Source organism: Muntiacus reevesi, chromosome 2, assembly GCF_963930625.1.
Source record: "Muntiacus reevesi chromosome 2, mMunRee1.1, whole genome shotgun sequence".
In the NCBI taxonomy this organism is placed as follows: domain Eukaryota; kingdom Metazoa; phylum Chordata; class Mammalia; order Artiodactyla; family Cervidae; genus Muntiacus; species Muntiacus reevesi.
Genome location: NC_089250.1, coordinates 3,648,420 through 3,672,413, shown reverse-complemented (window position 1 = coordinate 3,672,413; position 23,994 = coordinate 3,648,420). Strand labels below are relative to the sequence as shown.

At 54.1% G+C, this 23,994-nt stretch overlaps 1 protein-coding gene and 1 long non-coding RNA gene across 2 annotated transcripts in view; one reads left to right on the top strand and one right to left on the bottom strand.

Annotated features, from left to right (window-relative positions):
• The window catches only part of LOC136159076 (uncharacterized), a 32,745-nt gene extending 28,246 nt beyond the window's left edge, over positions 1-4,499 (bottom strand). Inside the window, exons 1-2 of the long non-coding RNA XR_010661391.1 lie at positions 4,475-4,499; positions 1,639-1,765 (exon numbers count right to left, since the gene is read on the bottom strand). This is a non-coding gene — a long non-coding RNA (uncharacterized lncRNA). The remainder of the gene's footprint in view (positions 1-1,638; positions 1,766-4,474) is intronic.
• The window catches only part of JAG1 (jagged canonical Notch ligand 1), a 35,183-nt gene continuing 14,776 nt past the window's right edge, over positions 3,588-23,994 (top strand). The window contains exons 1-6 of the mRNA XM_065920870.1: positions 3,588-4,202; positions 4,633-4,938; positions 13,277-13,328; positions 18,326-18,580; positions 20,159-20,219; positions 23,817-23,947. Of these exons, the coding sequence (XP_065776942.1) occupies positions 4,122-4,202; positions 4,633-4,938; positions 13,277-13,328; positions 18,326-18,580; positions 20,159-20,219; positions 23,817-23,947 (886 nt within the window). The 5' untranslated portion in view covers positions 3,588-4,121. The remainder of the gene's footprint in view (positions 4,203-4,632; positions 4,939-13,276; positions 13,329-18,325; positions 18,581-20,158; positions 20,220-23,816; positions 23,948-23,994) is intronic.

Sequence of the window (23,994 nt, the reverse complement as noted above, 5' to 3'; positions counted from 1 at the left end):
TTTATTCAGTCCATTATTCTGTGTTATCCACTGTGTTACTAGCACCTAAACAATACCTGACACATCAATAATTATTTTCCTCAACATTTTATAATGGAAAATTTCAACACAGAAAAGTTTGAAAGAATTTTACATGAACACCAATGTACCCACCACCTAGATCCTATCACTGCCACTTTAATATTTTGCTCCTGCATATATCAAGTGATCCAGTCTTCTTCATCCATCAGTTCCTCTAATTTTTTACGCATTTTCAAGTTGCAAACAGCATTTCTCTTCCTCTGAATGCTTCAGCACTCATGTAACTAACTCAATTTGAGTATTACTAATTTTTTTTTTGAACATGCAATGAAATGCACCAATCGTAAGTGTACTATTTAATAGAATCCTGACCAGTGCATACACTTGTGTAATCCAAAGCCTTATCCAGAGACAGATCCTTATCCCTCCCCTCCACCCTCAAAAGAGGCCTCAGGCCATTCCCAGCTCCTCTCCACCTTCCTATCTCCCTACTCTTTTTTTTTTTTTACCATAGATTAGTCTTGTCTGCTCTAGAACGTCATAGAAATGGATTCAGACAGGATGTAGTCTTTTGTGTCTGGCTTCTTTCACTCAGCTTCATATTTCTGAGATCACCCATGTTGTTGCACGTCATGAAGTTCTCAATAAATATTGACTTGTTGATTTTCATCACAGTGTCAATTAACCAGGGACTTAAGCCAACTAAATGTATTTAAATACAGTTATTATAGCTTGAATATCTTTAAGTAAGCCTTTGTTGTGTGTGTGTTGGGGGGGCTTCAGCACTACTTTTTTGTCGATGATTCAGCAAAGGTAGGGAAGTTTTGCAGAAAAAGAAAAACAATGCATCATCTTTTTAAAATTAAAATAGAAAGATACTTAAAGACAGTTATGATTTGCACACAAGACTAGCTAGACTGGAACTAGCCACCAGCCTCTCCCCTTCTTACAGGTGTGATGGCTAAACACAGCAGTGTTCACGGGAACATTTTTCTGTAATGGTCACTTACTATAGGCTACATCCAAAGGCAGGATGCAAAGTGGCCAAGGGCAGGGATCTAATGCCTGATGATCTGAAGTGGAGCTGATGTAATGAAGTAAAACGCACAACCAATGTAATGTGCTCAAATCATCCGGAAACCATCCCTCCCCATCTCTGGTCTCTGGAAACATTGTCTTCTACAAAACCAGTCCCTGCTGTCAAAAAGGTTGAGGACTTCTGTCCAAGGGGGAGTTTGCATATTTGAGTTTTTTCTGAAGTAGTTCCCCATTCTCCAGGGAGGGAGGCTGAGAACCGGCTGGGAGGAAGTAGAGGGCAGAACGTCTCCTTGATGTCGGTTGTGGAAAACGTGACTGGCTTTTTGGGGGAGTACCAACTAGCCGCAAGAGGCTCAACTGAAAATTCTCCAAAGAATCCCCGCTAGCCCACAGCTGTCTTCTCCAAGAGTGGGTTCCCAAGCTCAGGAAGGCTGAGGGGCACCATACTCTTCACCTGAGAATTTCATGTTTATTCGTGATTTGACATTTCAGTTCAGTCACTCATTTTGGGTAGGATTAATCAAACAGTTTCCATCCCTCAGAAATCGATGTTCTTATTATTCAAGGGGCTAAACTCACCTGTGGCCTGGAGCTGACCTCAGCTTACATGCACATCATATTCCCACCTGAAGGCATCTGGCATCTCAGGCAGCCATCCAGTCCCGTGTCTGGATCTAAACTCTTCAGCTAACGGCTTGACTCCTTCCTGAGAGGTGTGGGGAACAGGCCACAGGGACACAGAAACAAAACAGATTCAGACATGGGGAACACCAAGGAGTGAGCATTTTAAGACCTTACTAGCTTTTGTGAATCCGCCCCCCCCCCCCCCAACACCAGCATTTTGCTTTTAAACCATTACTTAGCCTCCCAATTAGGGAAAATTTGGAGGCTGAGGTGAGAAGGGAGGCAGATAGGAGGTGGGAGAGATTGGTTTCTATGGAAATGTTGGTGAGAAAAGTTTAGATGTGATTATTTATGAAAGCTGGATGTCTTGTATTTAGGATAATTGGGGGGACCTGGGACTGGGGTATATTAAGGCAAAACACCCCGGTTGCTACTGCTTATGATTCTGCTCTTGGAAATGTCCTTTCCAAAATATGGACTAGGTCTCTCAGCAATGACCATCAAGATGGGACATATTACCATTAAAAAGCTGTCTCTCTTACGCTGTTAAAATGCCAATGTTCCTAAACCATCCTTGGTGATTCTGAACCAGTGTAAAGAGGTCAGTTAGCCGCCTTGTTTTATTCTCTAGCCTGATGGGATCAAGCATTGAAAATACTGTCTCCATCGACCCACTCACAAATAGCCACAATTAGCCACCCTTTATTCTCTTTTAACAAAGGACCTTGGAAAATATTTTCCCTTGACCCCTGCAGCCCATCGTGGTCAACAGCTTCTGAAGGTCTGAGCCACGATCCGGCCCCTAAATAGTCACGCTTTCCAGTAGGACGGACCCCATATAGGGGTCAAAACTTGGTTCATCTTTCAGGGGAAATCGATCTTTTTCCTAAAGAGACCCCCTCCAACACAGCAGCAGGTCCCCCCAGAAAGGGGCTGGTAGAGGCGTTGGGCAGGTTTCCTTTGACCTTGGTTGTGACCTAGAGTGTCGCTGTTAATTGCGACGCTCGCCTCAAGGTAGCAAATAGCACTGGTTTCCACTGCTACCCCAGAGAAGCCCAGTTGTGCTGCCGGGCGACGGCGGGGAGACACTCTCTCCCAGGCTGGGCTCCGGCCACCCAGAGCGGCTGCGAGGCCGCCTACAGGTGCAATCCCGGCACTGCGTCCCGGGCGGCGGGGCGGGAGGACGAGCCCCAGGGCTCGGGCCTTTCCCCCGGCCCCGCGCCGAGCCTGCGCGGGGCCCTCGCCCCCCCATCCCGCCGGCCTCTCCGCCTCCGCCCCTGCGCGGTTGGAGAAGGAAGCTGGGGGCCCTCCCGGGCTCCGCAGACTCAGATTTGGGCGGCGGCGGGGCGCGGCCGAGGCTTCCCCTCGCCTCTGCGGCCAACCCGGCTCCGGGAAAGTTTTCCCAAGTTCCCAGCAGCGCCGGCCCAGGTCGCCTCCGCGGGGCGAGCAGCCGGCGGCCCGCGCGCCAGCCCCGCCGCCGCCGCCGCCGCCAGCCGCGCGCTCGGGGCGACGCGCTTGCTCGCTCTCGGGGAGCGGGCCCGGCGCCCGGGGCGAAGCCGCAGCTGACGCAGGCGGCTCGGAAGGCGGAAGCCGCCCCGCTCCGACCGCTCCGCAGCGCCGCGGCGCCTACACCCCGACGGGCAGCCCGAGGCTCCCTGCCCCGAGCGCCCGAGGGGGCGGCCTGCGCGGAGCCCGCGCGCCCCGAGCAACGGAGACTTTACGTCCCCCCGCGCTCCGCCCGCTCCCGCCGGGCCCGAACGCCCGCAGGTGGTGGTCTGCACCGGCCCGAAGCACCCGCGCCGCCCCGCGCGCCGCGGAGCCCCGGGCCCTTCCCCGTCCCCCCCCCAGCGCCGGGGGCGTGGCGCGGGCGGGCACGCCCCTCATGAATATGAACGGACGCATGCGCCGGCCCCGCGCGCTGGGTAGAGGTGGCCAGCCCCGGCCGCGGCTCCCAGACCGGCTCCCTGAGTCCCTCTCCGAGAGCCGGGCGGGCGGGCACGCGTGATTGTGCTACCTGCGGCTGGCCCGCGAGCTGGGCTCCGGCTTCTTTTTTTTTTTTCTTCCTCCCCTCCCTCCCTCCTCTTCAAGCAGCTGATCTGAAAGGGAATAAAAGGCTGCGCATAATCATAATAATAAAAGAAGGGGAGCTCGAGAGAAGGAAAGAAAGCCAGGAGGTGGAAGAGGAGGGGGAGCGCCTCAAAGAAGCCATCAGAATAATAAAAGGAGGCCGGGCTCTTTGCCTTCTGGAACGGGCCGCTCTTGAAAGGGCTTTTGAAAAGTGGTGTTGTTTTCCAGTCGTGCATGCTCCAATCGGCGGAGTATATTAGAGCCGGGACGCGGCGGCCGCAGGGGCAGCGGCGACGGCAGCACCGGCGGCAGCACCAGCGCGAGCAGCAGCGGCGGCGGCGTCCCGAGTGCCCGCGGCGCGCGGCGCAGCGATGCGGTCCCCACGGACGCGCGGCCGGCCCGGGCGCCCCCTGAGCCTCCTGCTTGCCCTGCTCTGCGCCCTGCGAGCCAAGGTAGGAGCCCGCGGGGCCTCCCTCCCGGCCCTCCCTGCCCTCTCCCTTCCCCTCGCGGCGCTCCTGGACGCCAGCGGTTGAGCGTCTGGAGCGGGCTTCGGAGCCCTGGGGCGCCGGTTCCCGCCTGGGCCCCTGCGCCCGATAGGTTGCACCTGGGCCAGGGGACTCCCGGTTTCCCAAATGTACCCTCCAGGCTAGGCACAACGCGCGTTCGCGCCGCTCCTGTTCCCAGGGGACCGTCGTTTCGGATTGTTCCCACACTCGAGACTTACGCCCGGGAATCGCGTTGAGTCCTTGCACCCAGTTTTGCAAAATGAGTTTCACTTGGCGCCAAGGGCTCGTCGGGGAGGGCGGGGAGGGAGTCGCCGCTTCCACCCTCGAAGAAAACAACTTTCCCCTGCGCTGACCTCTCTCCCTCCCTCGCCGGCAGGTGTGCGGGGCCTCGGGGCAGTTCGAGCTGGAGATCCTGTCCATGGAGAACGTGAACGGGGAGCTTCAGAACGGGAACTGCTGCGGCGGCTCCCGGAACCCGGGGGACCGCAAGTGCTCCCGCGACGAGTGTAACACGTACTTCAAAGTGTGCCTCAAGGAGTACCAGTCGCGCGTCACGGCCGGGGGGCCGTGCAGCTTCGGCTCGGGGTCCACGCCTGTCATCGGGGGCAACACCTTCGACCTCAAGGCCAGTCGCGGCAACGAACGCAACCGCATCGTGCTGCCTTTCAGTTTCGCCTGGCCGGTGAGTGGCGGCCGGGCCGGGGGTCGTACCCGCGGGCCGAGCTCTGCTTTCTCTTGCGAGAGGAGAGGGATTTAAAGGGCCTTGGCTGGAAACTCGGCGCAGGCCGGGACGTCGATGCGGGGGTGCGGGGGTGGTCAGGGAGCTGAGGCTCTGTGCTAGATCTTGGCAGGCCCCAGCCCGGATGCTTTTTGCTTCGCGCAAAAAAAAAAAAAAAAAAAGTGGAAAGTGGGGCTCGAGAGAGTATTGTGGGGCAAAGCTCCCGGGAGGACCGGTTGAAACTTGCAACTTGGAGGCCCCAGAGTAACCGCCCGAGCCAGGAGGTCATTATGGATGATCTTTGCTCAACCAATTAAACCTGATGCGCTGTGGAAGGCGGCTGGGCACAATTCTGGCCTCCGAACGCCGTCCAATTGGCACCCTCCCGTTTCCCGTGAGCAGCCCGGAGGGCGGGCGTGTCCTTCCTGGAGGGTGTGGGGGGCCCGCTTCCCGCTGCTCCCCGGGAGATTTCGGTGCGTGCGGGGGCGCGCTCCGGACCGGGTTAGGGCCGGGGGGTGGGGGGCCGGCGCCGCGGTCTGGCCCGGCTGTGGCCCGCGCCGCGGGCTCGGGAGCCTCCGCCCCCTGCCGTTCCCTTCCTGCCCTCGCCCCCGCGCGGCGTAGCTCTGGTGGCCTCACTTCCAGCGGTTCCCGGGCTCTGGAACAGCTGTGTTTGCAAACTTCCCCGGGAAGGGCGGGGGTGCGCCCTCGTCCGGTAGGCGCGCGGCCCCCGTGAGCTTCTGGGGGGCACGCAGAAGCCGGGAACGGGCGGCTCGCCGGAGGCAGGCCCTGCGGGAGCAAATCCAGAGCCGCTCCAGGCCCCGGCAACATCCCGAGCTGGGTGGAAGGAGATGAGCGCGGCCGCAGCAGGAAGGGGAGGGGGACGTGTGGGTGCCCTCTGGCCCACTCCCGCCGCCCGGGAGGCGTGACTCCGTGCCTGGACCGGGGCTCGCCGGCCCTGCGCCGGGCGGGCGGTGAGAGGGGGCGCTCGGTGCCCCGCGGGGTCCTCTCCGCCACGTGCTCGGACGGGGCGCGCTCTGCCGCCTCCTACCGCGGGCTGGGGCTGGGATCCTGACTGCGGCAGGGGGGAGGGAGCTGGCCTCGGGGTGTGTGGGAAGCCCCGGCGGCTCTCAGGCCCGCGCTGACTGGAGCTGGCCCTCCAAGTGCCCTCTGCCTGGCTGAGATAAGACAGTTATCAGAAATGTGCCATTAAACGGGGCTTATAAAACCCTGTGGTTTGTGGGATTCTCTGAGAACGGAGGACTGGGCCTGTTGCGGGATTTCATTTTTACAAAGAGCGTTTATCTTGTTTGCTAATCCCCTATTAGGGAGAACTCTAAGCTAAAGAGGTTGGCCACGTTTTAATCTGGCTGGACCCGAGTTTACTGTGAGGGCTGACGGCCCTCGCCCTTGACCGTGTGTTTGGAGTTAGGGGGAAGGGGCCCGCAGGTGGCCCCACCGCCGGCAGGACCCGTGTGGAGCCCCTCGCTTTTCACAAGACCATAAAAGGAATCCTGTTAGTGATGTGGGAAAGCTGCAGGGCTGGCTGAGGCTCCTCGTGGGGAGCAGGGTCAGCACCAGCCGGGATGAGCCCGGGGAGTCTTGCTCCCCAGGCTGGCTGGGGAGGCTGACCCAGAAGGTGTGTCTGTCTCCTTTTGACATTTGGCGGAGAGCCCTAGATGGGAATGGGCGGAAGCGGTGTAGGAGGGCAGGGAGAGGATGGATTCGCTGGTTCTCTTCTGCGGTTTTCAGGCCCCACGGGTCACCAACCATGAAATAGACTCTTGGCTTTTCTCGAATGGGGAAGACAGCTGGGGCTGCACTGCGAGTGTGGTTCTTTTGAAGCTGGGCCAAATCCCTCATAAACACGTCCCCACCCCATCACCCCCAGAAGGGCTGCTGTGCCTGACTTCCCACGGGAGTGTGGACTTGGGGTGTGCCTTGTTGTTTGCCCCAGTGTCGCTGGAGAAACCCTAACGTCTGTAATGTGCAAGAAGGATTGCAGCGTGAGTGTTAACTGAAGTGAAAGCACTTAGGTAGCTGCCTAAGTATGGAAGTAGATTGCACAGCTTCAGTTCAGCTTGCTAATTAAATATTAATGAGTGTGCCTATTTAAAGCTGCTATCTTGAATAGGTAATAACTGAATTGGGTACAGAATTCAAGGAGGATGTGGTTTTTTAAAACCATCACACACCTTGGACTTCCAGGCCCCTAAGCTTCTAACCCTTAGGCAGCCACAGTTACCATCCGCGTGGGTCCTCCCAGGATTGCTGAAAGTGGTAGAGAGGTGGTTCAGAGTGCAGAGAAGGTCACTTTAGAAGGTGGTGTAATTCACGTCTTTTGTTTGGAGTTATAACCCAAATCCAACAACTGCTCATGTTCTAGAATGGGAGAGGAGGCAATGATTTGGTCAGATGTGAAGTATAATCCAAGGCCTGTGTCCTTGTCAGCCGCTCTGTGGTGTGGGTCTGCCCTCTGGACAGTATCTGACTCTGTCCCACTTGGGGTCCACTGCCCCAGCCTGGCGGTGCTGTTCTTCTGTGGCTTCTAATTACCCTAGCAGTGCTGCTGGAAGGGGCTTGACTTGAAGCAATGAGGCTGATTTATGATCCTCCAATCAGAGGACCCAGTGATAAGACCATACATTATCAAAGGTAATTGGGCTCAACGGGGAAGAGATTGGGGAATAACCATTTAGAAATCACCAAAATGGGTAAGTTGCACTTTCCAAAATTAGTACTAAATCCCAGGAGTGCCTGCTCATTAAAAATACATTAGTGTAATTACCACTATCCAGCCTGAAAAGCTTTTTAGGAACCCTAGTTTCGCTCTACTGATGCTTTGCTGGCCCTAGAGTGAACTGAATCTGGAGAAACTTTGTCAGAAGCAGTTCAGGCACCTCACCCCTCCACCTCTTATTTAAATGCCATTGACACTGAGTAAAGCAGATGCTACAAGGTTAGTTACAGACTGCCACTGACATGCCTTTGCCTTTTATGCTGTCCTTCCGGGTCCCTGGGGCTTCCCTTGTAAAGAATTCCCTGGTAAAGAATCCACCTGCAATTCGGAAGACCTGGGTTCGATCCCTGGGTTTGGAAGATCCCCTGGTGAAGGGAAGGCTACCCACTCCAGTATTCTGGCCTGGAGAATTCCATGGACTGTATCGTCCATGGGGTTATAGAGAGTCAGACATGACTGAGCAACTCTCACTTTCCAGGTTCCTGGGCCTCCACACATGGGTAGCCAGTGGAGGGATGGGGTTCTCATTGGAACTGGCCCCTTTCTGCAGTCAAAATGTGCCACCCACGTGATCAGCGTGCATGCACACAAACAGCTCACGTACATGCTGATAGCAAGGGACTTTCTGTGTGTGGGGAAAACACCCTTTGCCCTAAAACACCTCCCTCATACTAAAGCGATGAAATGATATGTCTGCATTGCAAAACCTGGCTGGGGAGAAAATTGAGCTGTGCTCACTTGGTGCTGTGGGTCTGCAGAATGGCCGCTCCCCACGTGGACTCCCTGTGCAAGGTACCAGGTTTCTCCTAGTTTTTTCCTCTTCCAGGTGTAGCCTTGGTGTGTTCTTCTCCTTGTTGTCTTGTTTCTTAGCAACTTATTCAAATCTCCAGTACTTACATGAGTTTGCAACCCACCAATCCACACCCATCATTCTACAGGGACTTCAAACATTTCTCAAGACTGGTAGAGCTTTTGGCATGCAGGCACTTAGGGAAGTTGGATGGGTGAGGAGGAGGGGCAGCAGCCCCTTACAAAGCACGCAATCTCCTTGAAAACCAGCCGTCTGAACGCTGCCTAAAATCTGTACAGCAAACGGTTGTAACGGACCTTTTGGATGGAAGGCATGTGAAAAGTTTAGCATGGAGGAAAAATGTTATTCATTAAAAAATGAAGCCAAGGCAACAAAGAGTCTTCACATCCTGATCTGAAAACAGGAATGCAGAGGCCTGGGCTGGATTTGGAGCAGCCGCTGGCCCATTGTAGCATGGTCAGAACCTGGTTCTAGTGCCAAGGGTTCAAGATTAGTTACCGTGTAAGAATGCATAATCTCTGGACGTGCATACAATTAGCATGGTAATCCGTAAAGGCAAATATTCCTGAGAATTCCCCTTAGTAAACTTCTAGAGACATGTTTCTACCCTCTCTGCCAAGGTGAGGTTCCAAGCTGCTCCAGTCTTTAAATACATTAAAAAAAAAAAGTTAGACCCAAACACAGCTAACCTAGTTTTCAACTTTAGGAAGATGTTTGTGTTAGTACACATGGAAAGTGATGATTCTTGGGTTTTCTAGAGGAGGCGGCGGCTTCTGGGTTGGGAAACGTTCTGCTTCTATCTTGGCTCCGGGGGTGGGGGGTGAGTGCCTGTGTTGTGACCCCAATACTGGTCTCTGATCCCTCCCTGTGGTCCTTGACTTTATGGCACCAATGGCATTTGTCTCTGGTGCAGTGTGTGTGCAGGGAGGCAGTTCGCAGCGCGGGTCCCAGTGGCTAACGTGGCACATAAGTATTCAGACGTCCAGGGTGCTCCACCAGCTCAGCTCAGTTTCTGCGCACTTTGGTAAATGAGTAGAAAGGCATCTTGTTCAGGCTTGCTCTGTGTGAACCGGACGGTTGTGCTTGGCTGGCTTCTCGGTATTCTATCTATTAACCTCGCCACCCTTTTGTAACTGGTGCATTTAATTATCAGTGGGATGCTTTTCAAACAGGTAGGGGTAATGATGGGAAAGGGGGTGGGGGCATCTCATTGAGAGTCTCCAATCTGGATCCGAGCTTTGGGGCCCCACTTGGTGAGTCTTTGAGGTGGGGTTTCATGAGAAAATCACCCTTTGTAACCAGATCAGACTCTATTGAAATGTCAAGCCCTGCAGACTAAATTGCTTTCCATGACTGAGGTTTCAGCTGGGCCGCCATGGGGTGGCTGTCCCCGCTCCGCACCTCACTTTGCCTGAACCCCGCCACACACGTGAGTCGTCGGGGTGAGCACGTGTGTGCCCACACATGGCATTTCTGGAGCCTTTATGTAATATGTTTGTGCCTGGAATATATTCTACTCTGGCCACCCAGACGCAGGCAGGACAATAGTGTGGCCGGATTGACTGAAACGAGGATTACAGGGAATAATGCTGCCGCCTCACAAATAGTGCAGAGACAGGGCCAGCCGCAGGACGCGGCCGTCGAGTCAGCAGAGCCCGGGGCCCCAGCCTGACCGGGGCGATGACTGCGTACAATGGCCCCCCGCACACGCTGGGCGCTCCCAGGGCGCGCTCCCCCCGCCCGCCGGGGCCTCTGGACGCTGCACGTGTGCTCTTTGCAGGGTGGGCTGTCTGCGTCCCTCAGCTTGGCAGGAGGGGAGACAGCCACTTCTCAGGGCTTGGTGTGGCTGCCACTGTTGCCAGGAAAAGAAAGCTCCTAGCTGTCAGCACAACCACCTTTGTTTCTCACATCCCCCCTTCTTAATGTGGCAGTTAAGTGCTTACCACTCTGCCCGGTGCCAAGGTAACCCCCGCAGGGGGGGTGGGGGCGCTTTGAGGCCAGGACCCTCCTCGAGGTAGAATCCCAGGGCATCCTCTCCAAAGGGCCTTCTGAAAGCGGACCATTGCTCCTTCTGCTGCGCGGAATGGAGACCCAGCTCCCAGATTGCCAGGGTCCCTGCAGCTGGGGAGGGGCAGAGGCATTCACTCTGAGCCCAAATGGAAGGTCTGATCCTGCCCACCCCTCCTGCTTTGCCCCCTGACTGTTTTTCTGGGAAAAAAGGAAAAATAGATGAATGCCAGGTAGCTTTATATAAGAATCCTATTCTCATAGATTGAAACCAAGAAAAACCCAGGTGTCTGCTGTTTCTTTTGTGTTTCTTTGGGGGGTGGGGATGTTTGTATGAACTTGTTAGTAAGTTGGAACACCTGCCAGTCATCTCACCTGCTGCCCATGCCACGCCGTGAGGAGGGCCCTGGGACTCAGCCCCCGTTGGGGTTAGGTTGGCAGTGGTTACTTGCGTGTGATGTGATTGTAGGAGAATGCCGATTTGGGACCTGGTAGCTGGCCTTGATGGCCTAAGGTACGCATGCGTGGTCTGCATCCTGGAGTCTGGGTTACCTTCTGGGATGCACAGAGGTCAGGCGTGGGCCTGGGAAAAGTTAAAGTTCCCTAGCAACTAATAATCATTGCCAAATTATCTTGATTGTTGATCTATAGTGCGGGGACGGAGTGGGAGGTGAGAGTGCCTCCTAATAGGAGCCTCGGAGAGGAGTCTTTGCTCTGAAGGTTGGCTGGGGAGGAGTCCTCCTGCCCCAGGAGCTGAGTCCGAGAACTGTGGTCCCTCCTCTGAAGCCTGGGAGTGAGACGGTCCAAAACCGCCAATGCTGCAGCCCCCAGCCCACCTCTGCCTCCTAGAAGGCGGTTCGTGGGAAGACCCAGATGCTGCCCTCCTTCCCCTCGAGGCGGGGCGTGTTGGCCAGCGGCTTCTGAGATCTCCCAGTTCTGGGAGGATGAGTCTGAAGGCAGCCTGGCCTCCCAGGACCTTGTGTGAGAACCATGCCGCCCCCTCCCTTGAGCATTAAGCAGTCCCTGCTGTCATGCCAGCTGATCCCAGAGGCCCTTCCTTTCGCGGGGCTCGCAGGCATTACGTGTTTAGTGCTGGTGCATTTAATCAGAGGATAAATTGCAGCAATGTGTGCAAGTGGAGAAGGTGGGTCTCGTCGTGACCGGTAAGGGAAGGGCCTCGTTATCCAGCATCAGCCCCACATGTGGCCTCATATGGACCTGGCTCTCATCTCACGTCTGCAGAGAAACTTCACTTCTTGCTGTTCTCAGGGAGGGGTCCTGTAATTTGTAGGAAATCGTAGGAAACGCAGAGGCAGTAAATAAGGTGTAACTTTCACTAATAAAATATCAACAATGACAGCAGTGAATTTGTACCTCTGGCCGGTCGCAGGAGAGGGCTGGGTATATGCCCTGGCTTGCCTGGTTCTACTTGCTTTTCAGAGCATTTTCCCACAGTTATCAGTGAACGAAATGGAATCCTACTCTGCTTTGAGTATGAAACATATTTCGGCTGAATTCCAAGGCAGGGGCTATCACAAGATATTTTTATATTCAAAGACCTGCTGGGTCACTGTGTGAGCAGTAAGCTCGCCTTGAGTTATGAATGAAGCTCTTTTTTTTTTTTCTTCCTTCCCCCTTCTGTTTTTGCCTTCACCTTGTAGTTGTGTTGTTTGATCCATACACGCTGCTCTTTCAGCGTCCTGGTGTTGGACAGTGAAAGGCAGGGATGCATAGAAACATTCACGTGCCCTTCCTCTCCATCCCACCCCCTCCTGGATACATTTCCCATCACGAAGACAGCAGAAGCTTTCTTGAAAGCCTGGTGTTTTGTGAGACTGACCTCATCCTAAGTTACAAATGAAGATTTGAGTAAAAGCGGGAATTTGCTGATGGCTTGGGTTTTGGGGGGAGAGGTGGAATTCTAAGATAAGCTGGAAGATAAAAGGTGGATTGCTGGCGTCCCGCCAGTGTCCAGGGAATTTGTTTGGTTAGTGGACTCTGATTATTCCTGGAATGTTAGATCTTATTGACAGATAAGTTTATCAATAAATATAACCCATGGAGTGCAGCTCTTTCTTCCTTTAATACTTCCTTTCCTATCGTCTACCAGCCCCCCGCCCCCCGGCACTGTGCACCCCTAAGTTAGGTTACTGCCTTTGTGTTCAGAGTCTCTTTGCACCTACCCACCCCTCCTGCTTCCTAGAGTCACCTGATACTTGTGGGAGCCGAGATGGTCTCACACAGACAGGGCTTTCAAAGGGGTTCTGAAAAGGAAAGGGGGCCCCCTGGGGACCTCCCCAGCAAGGCCCGGAGTGAAACAGCAGTCCGCAGCCCTCCTCACTGGATGAGCACCCCCACTCCCCAGCCCAGATACCTGGGTAGGTTAGCTGAGAATCAGTTCTTTGTGCAGCTTTCTCAGGCGTCATGCTAAGAGGCTGGAAAGTTTGGGGAAACCACACGTCAAGTGTGCATAAATCGGGAGGTGGCATTTCCTGCTAGGAACTTGGGGCTACCTGCTTGCGGATGACAGAGAGCGCTGTCTCTTCTGTCAACTTGGGGTGGGCTCTGGGGGTGGGTGGGGAGCTGGTCTGGGTCTGAGCACCCAGGGCCTCGCTTCACAGCAAAGACAGGTCCCATCTCGGTGCACGGTTCTGTTTGGCAGAGCATGCAGGCAGGCCGTGAAAGCCTGACCTTTGTGAGCTGACCCCGGTTTCTGAGTACTGAGCTGTTGTTTATCTGTGTTTCAGAGGTCCTACACTTTGCTTGTGGAGGCGTGGGATTCCAGCAATGACACTGTCCGTAAGTATCAAACCAGGGGCTCCACCTGTGAGTCTGGAAGCACAGAGCAGGCCCCCGGGCCTGTCAGACCATTCTGTACCCACCTACCCCCAACCCTGAACCTCTCCATGGAGTCTTTTCCCATCCCTTCCCCTAGAATTTTCCCTTGGAATATTAAGTGGCCAGGACAGATTGCTAGTTAACTCAGCCCCTGAATACAGGCCTTAGATTATCTTTAGGATAGAGATCTTAATGGTTTTACAACTCTAAAACCTTGTAGACTGTGAAAGGATCAAAGTAGTGACTTTTAAAAAGTCCATTTAAATTTTAAGTGAGCGTTTAATCTCTCATCGGAAAGATAAAGTCCCAGAGGTGGCTCTGGGCTCGAAAGACCGACCTTGAATTTCACTCGTGGGCAGGTGAGCCCCGAGTGTCTGCGTTTCCCACACTGGCCATGACAGTCCTTTCGTTGAAGCTGGTTCCAGTGCCTCGTGGCCACCACGCCAGGCTTGTCCGCTTCTGCAAGCTGACCCTGTTCTCAGCATGGGCTCCCCTGCTGGGGGTGGGCGGGCGCAGGGGCTGGGGCGGGGAGGCCCTGGAGGGCCTTTGCTCTTGAATTGTAGCTTCCAAATACGCCTCCCCTCCCTGGCTGATTCTGCCAGTTCCCCTTTTGCCAGCAGGATCTGGGTGGTTGTCATGGGGAATCTTGGTTCACGCTGAAATCCGAGTCTGCACAAGAGGAGGGCTCATCAGCCCACTGCCTCTGACCTTTCCTCTGCGGGTCTCACCCTCTGACCCTGCTATAGTGACATTTCCCTCTCTCCCCGCCTTCCTTTCACCAGAAGGGGCACCGGAGGGCCTGCCCCATCTCACTGGGCCGCCGGGGCCCACCTGGTTGCTGCTGAGCCCATTACCTGAGGCTCCAGGCCGTTTGGGTCACCCCCTCCCTTTGGCATCTGAGTCCCCGAGCGGCGCCCTGTTCCGCTGTGGTGGGGGAGGGGAGTCGGCGCCCAGCCTGGGTTGCGGCTGGTGCCAGTCAGGGCCGTGGGCCCCTGTTTGTTCCCTCCCCTGCCACGCGCGTTGGGGGCTGGGTGAGCCTATGTCACAGGGACCTGCTTGCAGTGGTCACTAAGCATTGGGGTGACGGGCGTGGGGCAGGGATAGGCTCCTCGGATAGCCTGGTGTCGATGTTGACACAGGCTGGTGGGGCGAGCATCCTTGAGGTTCCTGCTGGCTCCTGGTGAGAGCCGGATCAGGATACCTGTCGGGGTGTGCAGGGAGCCCCAAGCGTATGCAGGGCCCTTCCGAGGCCTCCCATCACCCACAGGTCAGGCGGCTCTTCCCCCGGAAGTGGGGGCCCACCCAGAGCTGCCCACAGTTGTCTGCTCCCTTCGGGGGTTCTGGAGCCTCTCGTCCCTTGTCGGGAGGTAAAACCATGGAAACACTGGGGTGGGGATAAAGGGCTCCCAGACCTTTACCCCTGAAGTGAAGGGTTGCCTCCAAGTCGCGGGATGTCCCCTGCAGGGCACTCAGGCTCACGTTGAGAACTCGATGAGGAGGGGCTGGGGTTTGCTGGGAGTGGCTTATCCACTTGCTTGTCCAGCCTCCCTTCTGCAGTGCTTCCAAGGTATCGTGAATTATAGCATGTTCAGAACCCAATGTGTCATCTTCCCTCCCCAAAGCGGAGCTTGCCTAGGGCCCTTGATGGTGACTGGCAGCAGCATTTGAACACCCAGGACTGTAATCCAGGAGTCTGGGCGGCACTCCCTATGTACCGCCCTCTCTCCTGGCGGCGTCTGATCCACCTCCGAGTTCTGACAGTCTTATGTCCAGCAGCTCACTGGCGTCTTGCTGCAGTCCTGGTCCGCGCCACCGTCTGCTCGTGCTCCTATAGTAACGGCTGAATTAATGGACCTCTGTCTATCTGCCCTGGTCCACTTCTGGTGCTTTCTGCATCCTCCTGCCATCTTCATCTTTTCAAAGTGTACCGTTTGAGTATCACCTTGTAAGAGCCATTTGGCAGCTTGGACAGGTATCTGTGTGGCCCCAAGGCCTCTGGTACAGCCCGGCTTTGTCTTCCTGCCTGCTCCATCTCACGGCCACACTGTCATCTGTCACAGCCGTATGATCATACCGCGCCAGTCACCTTTCTGTTCTCAAAGGCATCACATTCTGTCCTGCCTCAAGGTCTTTGCATGTGCTGTTCCCCCTCCCTGGAGTATTTTGCTTTTTACTCCCTTCACACTCTATGCCTCCCAGGGGGACTGTCCTCCATGAGGGCAGAAACTGAAGCTGTGTAGTAACCCAAATGGAGTTGGCTGCTCTTTAAGGACCAAACAAGGCTTCAGATTTAGAGGCAGAGCCCTGAGCTTCGGAACTGAGAATTCCCTCTCACAGCAGCTCTGCAGTGAACCCTCAGGGGCACAGCCCGGCCCAGGCGAAGCCCAGGAGATACACATGTGTTAGAAAGTATTGTCTGAGGCTGGCCTTGCTGTCATCTGCCCTCAGTCATCGCTCACCTCTCAGGCCTGCGCTATCTAAAGGTGCAGATTTTACTCTTTCCCAGGGCAAATGATTTATCACTCTGATCAATAGGTATGTAAACACAAGTTGGCATCCTTAGACCAGGTTTTCCTTATATCTTACTTAGCCTTCTTGGCCAAGGTTGCCATCTAGGTTTGTGGTTGGCGTGGTTCCAGGGTTCTGCTCATACTTGCCTCTCATGCCCTCCTCCTTGACCTGAAGAACTGTTGCGGGTGCTTTGTCTTCCATCTTCACGCAGTTCATGATTGCAGGAAGGCCTGCTAACATTCCCTTCTACTCTCTTTTTTATTCTTTTTTATCACTGTTATCTCTGAGTGTGCTGCAAGGCCTGTAGGATCTTAGTTCCCAGACCAGAAAGAGAACCAGTGTCCCCTTCATTAGAATGTGGATTCTTAACCACTGGACCACCAGGGAAGTCCAGCCTTTAAGCTGGACTGCCATGTGAACTCACCCAGAAACACTGGTAGCGCCCCAAGCTGATAGGAAGAGTTATTCAGGTGGCAGGAGCTTAGAAAAAACTGCCAGTAGACATGCGCTCTGTAACCCGGATGCCAGGAAGTGTGTCCCAGACACCCTAGACTCCCTCTCAGCCCTTAGGAGGAATCTGTCATGCAGGTGTGAGGAACATGCCTCTGTTCCCCCCACTGGGGGCTCTACATGATGTCTCCACAACATCTCCCGGAAACAGCACGGCAGCAAGCTGACTGACGCAGCAGCCTGTGCCTTTCGGAGTGCCCTGGACTCCCGTCTGAACTGTTTGTCCTTACCTGCCTGAGTGGAGGGGAGTCCTTGGAGCCAGGGCCAGTGTGTTTCAGTAATTCCTTTATTAAGATCTCATCATCACATAGTAATAGCTCACTCCACTTTTTAATTGAACCAGCAGAGCAAACACACAGTTAATAGAGGGACATTTTTGTCATTCTTTGGCCCGTGTTTATTTGCAAAACTCAGGTTAGGAAAGCGTTCTCTGCAAGTGCTTCATGCATGCTGGGGTGTAGGTCTGCAGGTATGCGGGCTTGTCCAAGGCTTGTCCTGCCCAAAGGTAAGTGCCCAGAGGGTGCGGACTGGGCGCTGTCTGAGGTGGAGTGTGGCTGAGGCCACCCAGGAGGCCCGCGTCCTGGTCACCTGTGGCGTTGGCCCAGCCTTGCAAATGAGCACAGGCCCTGGGCCTAGAAAAACAGGGGTGTGGGTGGGTAAGAATCACAAAGACACTGCACGCAGGCCATAACGGTCGCTCCAAGGCAGCCTTGGATTTGACATGGTGTCCAGGGTTGGTGCTGGCAAGTTTAGGAAAACAAATGCAGGATCAGGCTGGGTGCTGACCTGGGGTCTCGGCTCCTGCCCACAGCCCTGCTCTGAGCTCCGGACACCTGGAATCTGCAGCTGTTTTTGTGTTTGTCTTTTACCCAACTAGATGATAAGTGACCGCAGGGCAGGGACCACTGCCTCTTCCTGGAGCCGCTTAGGCCCCGGGTGAGCCTAGGCACTCTTTAAGGAGCCTGACTTGGCTGGAAAACACCCTCAGTCCACCTGTCTGTAAACTGGGGTGGATGAGTTTCCCATCTGCCCTCCGGGCAAAGGTGGTTCAAATACATCAAGTTCATGGTATTGCTGTTTAAACACCAGCTTAAGAGGCAGCAAAGTTCTCAACTTAAAAAAAAACACCCAGTATTGCTCTTTGGCTTCCAGTGAAGAGTTTGGGAGTAGACACAGCTTTTCTAAAGCAAAATACACAACCCTAAAACCAGAAAAGAAAGGCTGCTAACCTTAACCTGGGATAGTGAAATTTCTTGAAGAGTAGCCTTCCATAAGAGAGGGGCCTCTTTCTATCACATATAAAGAGCTTCTGCAAACCAGTGTTACCAACAGCACAACAGAAGCTTGGGTGAAGGAGAGAAAGAGGCTTGCAGTTCCGGGGAACAGATACACGTGGTTTTGTCAAAAGGGTTCTCACCATCACTTACATACCCATTCAGTCTGGAGGTCCAGTAACACAGTGTTGGCACTGCTGCTGGGGAAGTTTCCTCTGCTGGCGGGAGAGCAGGACAGGGCTTCAGTCCTGATGGTTGGAGTTTTCTGGCTGGAACTGGGTTGTTTATGTGTGTGCCTTTGACCTAGTACTTCTGTTTCTGGGATGTTTCTTTCTTTTAGCACCACATGCAGGCAGATATGTTCAAGGCTGTTACTTGTGGCCTTACTTATTAACAAAAGGCCAAAACAACCTCAATGCACATGCCAGAAACTAGGTAAATAATTTCACTTTATTTGCAAACAGTGAAATAGTGGAAGTAAGAAGGTAAATGTACGGTGGGTGCCTCTGGAGAGGGAGGTGAATGGCTCGTTTTCCGCCCTTTTGTACTGTTTGAATTTTGTACCAGGTGCATTTGTTATTAAAAATCATCAGAATGGTTGGGGGAGAAATCTCCCATGTGAAGTTTACTGTGATTAATCCCTTTTTTTTTTTTTGCCTCTAGAACCTGACAGCATCATTGAAAAGGCTTCCCACTCGGGCATGATCAACCCCGGCCGGCAGTGGCAGACGCTGAAGCACAATGCAGGGGTTGCCCACTTTGAGTATCAGATCCGAGTAATCTGCGATGATTATTACTATGGCTTCGGCTGCAATAAGTTCTGCCGACCCAGAGACGACTTCTTTGGACACTATGCCTGTGACCAGAATGGGAACAAAACGTGCATGGAAGGCTGGACGGGCCCAGAGTGCAACAAAGGTGTGTGGGCGTGCTCACGGTCTTGCCCGCCTCTGGTCAGGCGGCCTCCTGGGCATGCGAGACGGGGGCTGATTTCTAGGCCCCAGACACAAAGCTGCTGTGGGTACCCCCTCCCCCAGGTGCTCTGAGCCTTGCCTGCCAACCCCTCACAGCAGCTCCATCTCTGGAGCGCTGTCCTGGGCTAAAGGGGTGCCGCCTGCCGCCCAGCCCCTCCGGCTCGGCCTGTGAGTGGCTGACACCGGTGTGTGCGGGCCACACCCCCGCGGCCTTGATTCAGGGCTGCAGTCCGCACTCCAGAGCGGCTCCTGGGCCGGCCGAGGCCGGGCCGGCTCCGGCTCAGCCTCTTCCACTCCTGTGCTTGCTGCCTGACCCCGCTTCTCAGGGTCTGTGCTTAAGGCCCCTGACCTAACAGATGCTGGCTGAGACGGGGTTATCCAGCCCGTGTCTGAGAGCCTGTGAGAAACGACACCCTGGGCTCAAGGTGGCCTCCCGGCAGCCTTCACTGGGCATCCCTGGGGGCACGGCCTTGGGGAGAGAGTGAGCGGTGAATTGAATGTGCCCACAGTGGGACACAACTCCAGACATCCCGTTGACTGTCAGCCCCGACTGCTAGAATTCAGGGAGTTCGCACCAGTTCACAGGTGGGCACAGAACTGTCTGTGGGCTTCCCCTTCACAAAGCTGCTCATTCAGAGCAAATTGGTGGGTAATTCTAGTTAACCATATAATAGGCCCTTACGAACATTAATGCACTCTGCTTGGTTCATATGATTTGGTAAATTCCTTTAAGATAAACTCAAGTTAAAAAATGAATTTTTGAACTGTGGCTGAAGGGCAGGGCAAAGAAGAATTTGCTGGTCTCTTGGGCAAAAATGCTTTCTTAAATAATTAGAGACAGGAATTTGAAAAGGTAACCTTTCTGGGATCCAAATGAAAGGACTGATAAACATATTTTAAATAGTTGGTGTCCTAAAAATCAGTAACAGTTACTTAAAACTATCTACCTACTATTTTCTAATGTCTGTTCAAAAAATTTTTTTTTCCATAAAGGAAGCAGAATTGCTTTGTAGGAATACTTTGCAAAAAAAAAAAAAAAATACCACTAGATCCGGCTGGTGGTTTAGCCTGCCAAGTAAGGTCAGCCTGGTTGCTTTGTGAGTCCCGTGGGCTTTCTGAGACACCAGGCGTTTGGTTGGAGGGTTCTAGGAAGGCTGGATGATGGAGGAAGGATGATGACGGGGGAGGATTAGGCCTTCTTTTTGTTTTTGGCAAGGGTGGGAGTTGAGGGTGGAAGCAGGGCATGTATCATTCAAAGGCACCCCTTCCCCTACCCACTTGCCTGCTTTTTGTCCACAAATACCATCACGTTTGAGGATCTGCTCGCATGGCCTTGAAGTTTAAAGCTGGATTCGTTCTTGGGACACCTCCCATCTTCCTCTCCTTACAGTGTACTTGAAATGAGATCTCTTTAAACAGTGGATTTTGTCAGACGAGGCCATTCCCACAACTGTGGCCCTGTTAGAGACTGGCAGCGTGCTGACACACCCTTCTGTGTTTCCCTTTTTTATCTTTTTTACAGCTATTTGCCGACAGGGCTGTAGCCCCAAGCATGGGTCTTGCAAACTCCCAGGCGACTGCAGGTAAAAACTCAACTTTTTTTCTCCCTAATAATTATCCCTTTAATGCAAAAAGAGGACTGACTCTATTGTGAATATGCCTGTCTTTCATTGGAGGACAAGAAAACTTGACCAAAAAAAAAATTCAAATAAGCACATCCGAAGCTTATTAAATTATACCAGCTGTCCACTGGAATGTACATGCTTGGGAAAAAAAAAAAACTGGGCATAGCGAGTGACTTCATGTATTAAGGGTTCTGTAAATTGATAACACGTTGTTATAATCTTCCCCTTCAAGTGCTAATGGACTGTCGAGGCCGGGGCTGGTGCTGGCCTTGGCGTTCTGTCTCCCGGCCCTCCCCCACGTTTCCCATCAGTCGGGAAAGTGGAGCATTCTTTAGAGTGGGATTAGCACGAGCTCCTGGCCCCTTCGCAGGCGGGAGCCGGCCGGTGCTGAGAGGTTAATGGCTGGGCTGGAATCTTGTCAGTTGAGCCTGATGAATGTAGACTTTTGCTGCCGACCTTTGAAGTCTGTTCTTTTATGGCCCGGGACAATGCAAGAAGCCAAACCTAGACCTCCCCCCACCGCTTCCCGCTTACATCCTTTGCAGCTTCTTGAAATGTGCATCGTGCCCATCTGGGAAAGGCTTGTCTCAGGAAATGCTGGGGGTGTCTGTGGCATTTTGACAGGAGCACCCACTTTACTCCCCTCCCAAACCTGAAGGATTAGCAGATTTAATGTGACACTACATGGGTCCTTCGGACCTGTCGTTTTCGCCCCCAAAGCCACTCCAGTTTGAGCTGAGGGCAGCTTACGAATCCTTAGTCTAAACCAGTGCTTCTCAAACTGATGTTACCTGGGGTCTTGTGCGGTCACATATTCTGAGTCATATTCTGCGTCGGGGTCGGGGGGATCGAGTCTCAGCACTTGCAGCAAGCCTCCGGTGACGCCGCCGTTGCTGGAGAGACAAACCCCGGTACTCCGTGTCCTGCCCCGAATTAACCGGGGGTGTGTGCAGACGCAGGTTCTGGGGTACCACCCTGCACCCAGATGCTCCCACTCCCTCGGCTGGGCCCAGGCATCTGCATTTTGGCTGGCTCACCTCAGCCACGTGGTTTTGCTGCTCAGAAAGTCTAGAGGACCGCCGTGGTCTGCACCTCGGGGTGCTCCCTGCCGCCTGGAGCGCTGAGCTCTGAGGCTGAAGGAGAGCTCAGGGCTGCTGAAGTCACACGGAAGCAGGCTGCTCTGAGATGTCTCTGTCCTTGCACTGCAGAGAGCGACATTTATGCTCCAGGAGGCCGAGGGGGTTTGGGGCAGACCCCTGTCAGTGGGGGCAGCTGGTGGGCGGGGAGCAGGCCCTTCTCCTGAAGGGTGCTCGCGGGTTCAGAGCAGCCGAGCTCACGGGCACCCGCAGCGCCTGCATTGGGCTCAGATGGGTATCAGCCTAGGGGTTGATTTCTGCTCCCGTCATCAGAATAAACATGCTGCTACCCGGGGAGGCCCTCCCAGCCAGAACAACAGGCTTTGTCTCCAGAGCTGAGCCCTTCCTCTCTGGAAGCCTCCCTCCCACTCCTGCCTGGACACGCAGGCCCTTACTGACTGGAGGTGTGACTTTCCCACACGGCATTTGCATAGCCTCCCACCCTGCTCTTTCCTCTTCCCTTGAAAGAAAAATCAAAACAGAACCTTCTCGCCGGTCCTGCTGCTCACGTAGCTGGATGGCCCGCGACCTGTAAGCGGCCCTCTGGATGGTGGCCGACAGGGCTGGGGTTTTGTTTTGTTTCCCCCACATGAGAGAACCTGCCTGCCTCTCTCGCTCCCCAGTCGACCTGGGTTCCTTTTCCTGGATGCACCGTCTTGCTTCATTGCAAGCCTGCCAATAATATCAAACTTAATTGTGAATCATCCTGTGAGGAAAGTCGCTTCAATTTCTCATGAGAACCTTAATCATATATTATTAAACTGGGATAACTTTGTGGATGCCTGTTTTAGGGTCAGTATTTTTATTTGTTTTCTTTTGAAGTCATCCGTGGCCTCTTGTGGTTCCTTTTTTATGCTTGGGGATCAAGCTCTCATTAATTAAGAGCTGAGGGCAGGTCCTCAGCTGTCTCTTCTTGCATTTTGTTAAGCAAATTGAAGAGGTGTAGCGAACCCTCATTTGGGAGGGAATTGGGGAAAGACAGTGAGAGAATGCTATTTCCAAATCAGCTCCCTCTTAATATCTACCTTCTAGGCTGAGAGTATCAAAACCATCACCCTGAACTCCCACCAACTTGAGTGTCCACTTTTAAAGAAATTGCTACCAAAGGATTGACTTTGTTCTTATTTTACTCCATTAAATAGTCATTTGTCATTTAGACTGAAGTTTCATTTCAGATCAACCGGAATCCTGTGTCTGATTTTTAAACCGCACATCCTGGTGGTTCTTTGTACTGGGGCGTGGATAGCTTGCTTTTAGAAGTTAGGAAGTGGTTAGTCAGAATTCTCAGGGGCTAAGTTGACTCGCGGCCATGGGTGATTAGCTATTAGCTGGATCCCTATAATTTTCCCATGACGAGGGTTTTTAGCCAGGCTTCAGCTCTCTAGAAGCAGAAAGCCTTTACATGTTGGGGTGCTTGTTTTCCCAAGTGCAGCTGAGTGGCCAGGAAGGGGGAGACGGTTCTGACAGGGCTTTGGTGGCCCACCCTGGAAATGCTTGCCTGTCGCTCGCCCTTGCTCACTGCCCCTTCCTCTGCCGTGGGGTCCCCTCCCCTCTGCTCCCACCTGCTTGCTGAAGCTGCATTTCTGAGAAGATAACAGTTGCAGAGGGCTTGAAACCTGAGGGAAGAGTAGCTGAGGCCTGCCCTGGTGAAGGTGTGTGCTTCTGGTTTTGTTTGAGGATCAAAGGCACTCTCTGGCCTCCAAAGAGTCTGATTAGTGATGCGCTTATTTATAAAGGAAACTTCCCCAATGCTGGATAAACTGAGTTGGCTCAGTTTTTGCAAAGTGAGAAATAACTGCTATAGAATAAAGAGCATAAGCAACCGCGATGGTGGGTCATAGGTCACCCACAGAGCTGGCTCTGAGCACGGTTGCTTTCCTCGCTCTCCCTGCAGACATGTGTCCAGAAATCCAAGCCCATCTCTGCGAGGAAGCGTGCCCCCTCCCTCCTTGTCCCGTCTCAGGACGCCTCCTTGGGAAGCAGTTTCCTGCCGCCCTTGATATCTTGTCGTGGGCTGCGGTCACGATGCGCTCTGAGAGGGCACCCAGCGGAGCTGCGGTGTGAAGCTCGCCACGTTTGCAGGACTTGCGCGTGGCTGCTCTCACTGGAGGGAGAGCCCTCTCCTCTGACCCCAGGGCTTGATTGATTCCCCTGGGCTCCTGCGGGAGCCTGAGAAGAGAGAGGGGCTTTGTGCAGGAAGGCCCTGCGCGGGCCTCTCCCCAGACAGGGCCTGCCTTTATGTCGGGGGTCGCCTGGGCCTGGGAGGGGCCCTCGGTCCCACTGTGAAAACGTTTGTTTAGAGGGAACCCCTGGACGGGCGGTCACCAGAACCGGCGAGCCTGGGCTTCGAGCGCCTGTTTTCCCGCTCGGCTCTCCCCGCCGGCTCTGGAGAGTAAGGGCTGGCGCTGTGTGTCCGCAGGTGCCAGTACGGCTGGCAGGGCCTCTACTGCGACAAGTGCATCCCACACCCCGGCTGCGTCCACGGCACGTGCAACGAACCCTGGCAGTGCCTCTGCGAGACCAACTGGGGCGGCCAGCTCTGCGACAAAGGTGCGTCCCGGGCGCGGGGACGGGGGCGGCCAGCTCTGCGACAGAGG